Source organism: Colias croceus, chromosome 13 (assembly GCF_905220415.1).
Source record: "Colias croceus chromosome 13, ilColCroc2.1".
NCBI lineage: Eukaryota > Metazoa > Arthropoda > Insecta > Lepidoptera > Pieridae > Colias > Colias croceus.
Genome location: NC_059549.1, coordinates 4,823,578 through 4,830,947, shown reverse-complemented (window position 1 = coordinate 4,830,947; position 7,370 = coordinate 4,823,578). Strand labels below are relative to the sequence as shown.

The following is a 7,370-nucleotide window of genomic DNA, read 5'->3' as shown; positions in this document are numbered from 1 at the left end:
ACGAACAAAATCTGTGCGCCATTTTTTTGCTCTAAGTTTTAAAAATTACTATCTAGTTAGGTACTTACCGATGAAAGTAATTCCTTTGCACTTTTCCGTATTATTTGTATTATTTGTGCAATATCGTAACACACACGAAGGCATATTTGATGCGTTTCACTTTAAAACAAATAAAAAATGAGCGTGCAGTGCAGTTACGCCATATGGCGTATGTTGAGCGGAACATAATTAGTGATGTAGGCGGTGTCGTCTCCATAATTATGTATATCTCAATGGGTTCAAACGAGGTTCAACTTCAAACCAATATTACTTGCTCTGTGGCTGTGCACGGCTCTGGGGTTCAAAGTTCAAACAGGAAAGCCCTCAGGAAAGCCCATTTATCTTTATGTAACTAATAGTCTAATACCTAATCTGTGATCTTTATCTATGGCCCTGCCTGTGAGGAAAGCCGTCTGTATGTCAAAATTTTTATTTTGTAATCTAAGGTCAAAATAAAAACATTTTTAATTTTCATACCTACGTAAACTACGTACGTAAAGAAATATGTGAATTGTGAAATAATATAAACTTGTTTTATTCAAAATGTATAAATAATTGAATGAAAACTAACAATTTCACTAATATATTATTTTAAAAATCATTTATGTTCAACACATATCCCTTATCCTTTTGATATTCAGAAGAATTGAAAGATCACGATATATTTCAATTAAAAATAGTGGAAATTGGGATAAACAATAGGTAGTGGAAGATGGGTGATAATTTTCAAAATAAAACCATGGCGCCGGTAATGATGGATTATGAGTTTAAAATGAAAACGCAGAATGAACGTTCTAAAGTTGAGGACCTGTTTGATTACGAAGGGTGTAAGGTCGGTCGTGGTACTTATGGTCACGTATACAAAGCTAGACGGAAAGATGGATCGGATACAAAAGATTATGCTTTAAAACAAATAGAAGGCACAGGACTTTCTATGTCAGCATGCAGAGAAATTGCTGTGAGTTTTTTTTTTTTTTTTTTTTTTTATTATAAATAGGTAGACGTTTGACCGCTATCCAGCCTGATGTAAAGCAGTGATGCGATCTATTTAGGAGCACGTCTACCCAGAAGAAGCCTATTCACTCTGGACTTGAAGAGCTGGATATTGTAGTCCACGGGGAACACCGACGATGGAAGAGCATTCCATTCCTTCGCAGTTCGGATGAAAAAAGAATTTGCATAACGCTGCGTACGTACATGAGGAATGTCGACTGTGAAGGGATGGAATCCCATTCCCCGTCTAGATGTGCGGTGAAGAAATGGGGAAGATGGAACCAGGTGGTGGAGTTCATTCGCACATTCACCAAAATGAATTCTGTAGAAAACCGATAGGCATGCTATTATATATAGTATTTTTATTTCGACTAATTCAATTTTTACAGCTGATAAAATAATGCTTACCTATATTATTTTCTCACCACCACACAGTTTTTGTTGTTTAAAGAGGTGCACTCATTAAAGTTAAATGTAATATAATATTTTATGCTCAAATAATTGTGTGCCAAATAATAAATGAAGCAACAGCTTCATTAGCAAAGATGTTGGAATTTGTTTATTATTCTGTGAACAGATAGAAGAATTGTCATCAATACTATTATAATATTTCTTTACAGTTGCTCCGTGAACTCAAACATCCAAATGTTATAAATTTAATAAGGGTATTTCTTTCGCACACAGACAGGAAAGTGTGGTTATTATTTGATTATGCTGAACATGATTTGTGGCACATCATTAAGTTCCACAGAGCTGCTAAAGCTAATAAGAAATCAGTTATGGTTCCAAAAGGCATGGTAAAAAGTTTGTTGTACCAAATTTTGGATGGAATACATTATTTACATTCAAATTGGGTGCTACATAGAGATTTGGTAAGTGTTTTTATTAACTAGTCTAATGACTTAATCATTAAAAAACTCAACAAACAATTATCTCTAATTACACTATTTGTGAGGTAATTTTGTGTAGTTAAAAAAGTTTTTGTGTCAATATCTTTTTATTGACTTATTAGTAATTTTGAAAAATAAATATTGAATATGACCTATATACATTATGATTCAGGTATATACTCACTAACAATTAATGACGGTATATGTATTGGCTTACCATTTGGCAATTTTATCAATGGGTGTATTTAAAATCATCTCAAAATGTCTACTCCTTTCTGATATATGCTTCTCTTCTGTTTTATTTTGAATAATTTTCCATCATAATTTCTCTTTAATGTTGTTCAATAGTTGTCTGAAAGTGGAGTTTCTACAAATTAAGCAGGCATTTCTTGTAAAATTATTGCAACAGACTTATTAACAAATCCTTATCAATATTAATTAAAAAACAGACCAAATTGTAATGTATACAAATGTCTTCTGCTATAAAGTTTATAAGCAAGTGAATATAACTATAATCATGATATTGTATATTTTAGAAACCAGCAAACATATTGGTAATGGGTGAAGGTCCAGAGAGAGGTCGCGTTAAAATTGCCGACATGGGTTTCGCGAGATTGTTTAACGCTCCATTAAAACCACTGGCTGATTTGGACCCTGTCGTAGTTACATTTTGGTACAGAGCACCAGAATTGTTGTTAGGTGCTAGGCATTATACGAAGGCGATTGGTAAGTGTTGCTTAAAGTCTATGAGAGACTTGTTTATTTATAGTTTTTATAGTAAACTGATTATGTCCGGGCTTAACTTTGTCTTGTGTCACATTAATATGTATAGAATATAGATTGATCGATCAATGAGTGAATAATAATACAAATAGCTTATATGAGGTTATTGGTAGCTGTTTTGCTTGGCAAAACCAGCTTCTACCTAATAAATATAAAGTAAATATTTTTTCAGCATCTACATATTTTTGTGAGACATTTATGTCTAAAATAATTAACATCTCATTATACAGTATTTTCATATTATAAGTTACATTGTGTTGTTGCTAGAAGATTAACTATATATTTCAGAATAAGAATTCTTTAAAATATCTTTTTATTTTCAGACATATGGGCAATAGGATGTATATTTGCCGAACTGTTAACATCAGAGCCTATTTTCCACTGTCGTCAAGAAGACATTAAGACCAGTAATCCATACCATCATGATCAACTAGATAGGATATTCAATGTGATGGGTTTCCCTCAAGAAAAGGATTGGGAAGACATTAGGAAAATGCCGGAACATGCCACATTAGTTAAGGACTTTAAGAGATCTAAGTGAGTATTGAAATTATGAATAGGGTATGATTATATGAAAGATGAGCTTCATATTTTATTCTTGTTCATAACTTCTGATTCAGATAGCTTTTATGTTGTACCTTATATAAATTATCACTGTTTAGTTAAATCACAGGAATCAGTTAATCCATACTAATATTTAAATGCGAAAGTAACTCTGTCTGTCTATCTGTTACTCAATCACGCCTAAACTACTGAACCAATTTTCATGAAATTTGGTATGGAGATATTTTGATACCCGAGAAAGGACATAGGCTACTTTTTATCCCGGGAAAATGACGCAATCCCAGAAATCCCACGGGAACGAGAAATATGCGGGTTTTTCTTTGATTCCCCGGCGAAGCCGCGGGCTGAAACCTAGTACATCACAATACATTCTAAAGGGATTTAAATTGTCTTTTATAATTTTATACAATGCTAGAATATAATGAAATCTATTCAAAACTCATTATATCCATCTAAGCTAAACAATTCCTCTTAATTGTGTTGTAAAACAAAACTATACTTTGCTCAAATAACTAAAATTTTAAAGTGAAACTTTTATTACATCATCTCAAACTTTTTGGTCTGTGTAGCGCATGTCGCGCGATACACGCGAAGCAGTGTTCGGAACCGTTCGAACAGTTTCACTTTTACCGTGGTTTCATAAAACCACACAACATTTTTTTTTCTTTTCTTTCTTTCAGCTACCAAAATTGCTCTTTAAGCAAATACATGGATAGACACAAAATAAAACCAGACAGCAAAGCATTCAGTCTACTTCAGAGGCTACTCTTAATGGACCCCAATAGACGAATAACGTCGGAACAAGCTATGCAGGATCCATACTTTTCCGAAGATCCGTTACCTACGCAGGTTTGTTTATTATTCTTATGTGTGGCTTATTTTTGAACACTTTCGAAAACCATAATTAAAGTAACTTGTAAACTCGGAAATAAATATCATTTTGTTTTCCCCAATCTCTTTGTTAAAATATAGATGCTTACATAAACCATAGCATTAACAACATAACTTGACCACCTCCTTTGTACAGTGGTTAATGCGTGAGCGTAGAACCGAGGGGTCTTGGGTTCGATTTCCAGTAGAGAAGAAAAAAAAATGTCTCAGTCTGGCTGATCACCTACTTATCCCTAAATAAAATCAATCAGTGGAATAGATGTATTTATAATGCATCTGCCCCTTACCCCACTACAGACACGGGACTTCACTTTAAATAATCGAAATCAATATCAAAGATATAATTTTGAATTCACAGGATGTCTTCGCTGGATGTCAAATACCATATCCAAAACGTGAATTCTTGACAGATGATGATCAAGATGATAAAAGTGATTCTAAAGCGAGACAGAATCAACAACAACAACAACCTAATGTGAGTTTATTGTTTCTTTAGTTGCTCAATTATTTACGTGGCGTAGTGGTAAATTTAGTATTCTTAAATGGGATGAAATTAATATAATTTCATAGTTTAGTCATATTATTATCTATTTACTATAGATAATCTGATGTTTTTGCGTATTTGAATATGTTTATGAGATTAAATAGGTGTTTTTTTAATCTTATAACTTTATACAACCGGATCAATTTTACAGTGTTGCTATTTCTATTTTAAAATTGAATGTGTAAAATCTACAAATAAAAATGTATGGTTACAGACTCAACAGAACCAAGTACAAGCTAACAGCCATGACCACGCAGCAAATAACGCGAAAAGGATGAGGATGTCAGGTAAGAAATATTATTATTAGTATCAAATTTAAAACAAATTATTAAATTTTTATGAAAAAGCTGTAAGTATATGCGATTTTTTTTAAATATTTATTTAATTTGTAAGTAGGTACTAAGTGTGTATGTGCAAAACATATGAAGCATTCTTTGTTCAACTGTTTGGATCTAGCTATTAGTGAAAGTGAGAAAAGATCAGGTTTATCTTTAACTTTTTAACTTGAGTCCTGTTAGTTTGTTTTCCATGTCAATTCTGGAGATTTAATCCATGAATCCATGTCCTTGTTGCAACTTGGAAATTAATCTGAGTATATTTTTATTTGCAATTTAAAATATCAGTTACATACTTAGGAGTGAATTGCAAAAATAGGAAATAAATTGAACTCTCTTTGTTCAGTAATATGTGGGATTTGTTACTTACTGCTTGCACAGTTGCATTTCTGTTTCATTTGCTGCACAATAAACTATTTTGATATCATTTACGTAATATTATGTATTTACATAATTTATTAGTTTATTATGATATACTTTATGTAGTTTTATGTATGTATTATCATTTATTTATTTAATTTTCTATTATAATATATTGTAGGTATATATTATGTATGGTTATTTATAATATAGTTATTATACATATTTGTATAGTTATGTATGCGCATATAATATTAATTTAGTGTATAACTATTTTTTATTCTTTCTTTTTAATGATTTTTCTAATTTCAGCTCAATTTAAAAAAAATATTATTAAATACTTCGCTTTTTTGCCGCTTGGTTGCCTAGTAGAGATCACTGCTTAGTGATAAGGCCGCCAATTGTAATACGTCCTTCTCGTACCATATATTATCTTCTTTTTATTGTTTTTTTTTGTTATGTAATGGTTGTATTACAATAAAGTGTAATAAATAATTAAATAATATTTAATAAATTCCCAGGGCCGAATCAAGGCAACAACAACCAGGGGAACCAACAGGAGTTCCATCAGCAACAACAGATGATGTTCGGCGGGCAACAACAGGGCGGCGGGTCGCAACAACAAGGCAACTTTCAACAGCGGTTTTGAGGCTAATTTTTAATATTTTTTATATAAAAACTTGTAAATATTATCGAATCATAGTTTCAGTTTGTAAGGAATGTAGCTGTAATTGTAATATACTTTTTTGGTTACGTATTTTTTTTTTAAAGAATCAAATTTGAAATATTAGCTGATATTTCGAATCAATTTTGCAGTGATCTAAGTAGTTATCGAAAAATTTTAAATGAAAGGAAAATGAAAAATTGAATACCTTTTATTAATTAATTATAATACTCGAGTAAGGATAAACACAAAAAATGACATTATTTCTTTACGTGTTCATTGATATTCAATAATTGTACCGAAAAAAGCAATTTTGTTATATTTAATTTGGCTGGTTTCCATTGATTTCACCAGCCAAAGGCAAAAGAATACTATCATTTTTGGCTCAGTTTCAGTTTTGAATACTCTGTTATACATTTATCACTTGTATATATATTTTTATAGGCACTTTTTTATATAATAATAATAATAATAAGGGCGTAGGGATGTGACGACCCCATCGCCCACGGTTGGAATATCTATTGTCTATGTGACAATAGATATTCCACCCGTGCAATCAGTCAACCCGCAGGACACCTTGTGGCGGGGTGTCGGGGAGTAGCGACCCTGCGGGAACCGAGCGCTCCCGGGGGAGGCCCCTGTCTTCATCTCCGGCTTGCCTTCACCGGCCGGTCGGAGTGAAGCCTGACGAGGACAGGACCCCCACCTCTGGCTTGCCTTAACCGGCCGGCCAGAGTGGAGTCGCGAGAGCTTTTAGCTCGAAGGGTGGATGCGAAGCGTAAGTGGCGAGTGGGCACGTGATGCTGGACCCTCAGGGAGCGCGTGATCGTAGTTTAAAGTCCAGGGACGCCTCTCCACCCTTAGCTGCTTACAATATGTTGCCCCCTTGTCGCACTATTGCAGCGACTTATTTCGGGGGCCCATACAGTGAGAGGGCTAGTCACCACCTGCCAACATATTTTTACTTTCTTTTAGTAGAAAGGCAGGTGCCATAGTTTCCCATAGTCCACAATACCAGTCCACTTAGCATCCCAATCCATAGCCCAGTTTATTTTGCATCCATTTCTCACAATAGTCCTACATCGGCCGCGGACTGCCCAGGGCTGTATCTCTATAGTGCAGTTATGGGCAGGCTGCGGCTGGTGTCCCACAACACATTAAAATTCTCAAAGGGCCTCTGCGTGTTGGATCCGTGTCCCCACGTAAGCCTTCCAAAGATCCGGGTACCGTCCTTATGGTGGTACCCGAGTATTATGGAAACGAGAAACATAATAATAATAATAATAACCCCGCAGGGCACCTTGTGG

General features: G+C 34.0%; 1 protein-coding gene across 1 annotated transcript; it reads left to right on the top strand.

Moving 5' to 3' along the window:
• Positions 1–424: 424 nt before the first annotated feature.
• LOC123696606 (cyclin-dependent kinase 8) lies at positions 425–6,241 on the top strand. Its single transcript, XM_045642904.1, has 8 exons — positions 425–997; positions 1,653–1,904; positions 2,459–2,648; positions 3,029–3,242; positions 3,950–4,118; positions 4,519–4,635; positions 4,919–4,991; positions 5,921–6,241. Exons 1-8 carry the CDS (start codon positions 752–754, stop codon positions 6,046–6,048), a joined length of 1,389 nt encoding a protein of 462 aa, XP_045498860.1. The 5' UTR covers positions 425–751; the 3' UTR covers positions 6,049–6,241.
• Positions 6,242–7,370: the final 1,129 nt, after the last annotated feature.

Excerpts from the sequence above, each read along its gene's own strand:
- LOC123696606 (XM_045642904.1), top strand. The coding sequence starts at position 752 with ATGGGTGATAATTTTCAAAATAAAACCATGGCGCCGGTAATGATGGAT. Across the intron at positions 1,905-2,458 it reads GGGTGCTACATAGAGATTTG|AAACCAGCAAACATATTGGT; the intron begins GTAAGTGTTTTT and ends TGTATATTTTAG. Across the intron at positions 3,243-3,949 it reads AAGGACTTTAAGAGATCTAA|CTACCAAAATTGCTCTTTAA; the intron begins GTGAGTATTGAA and ends TCTTTCTTTCAG.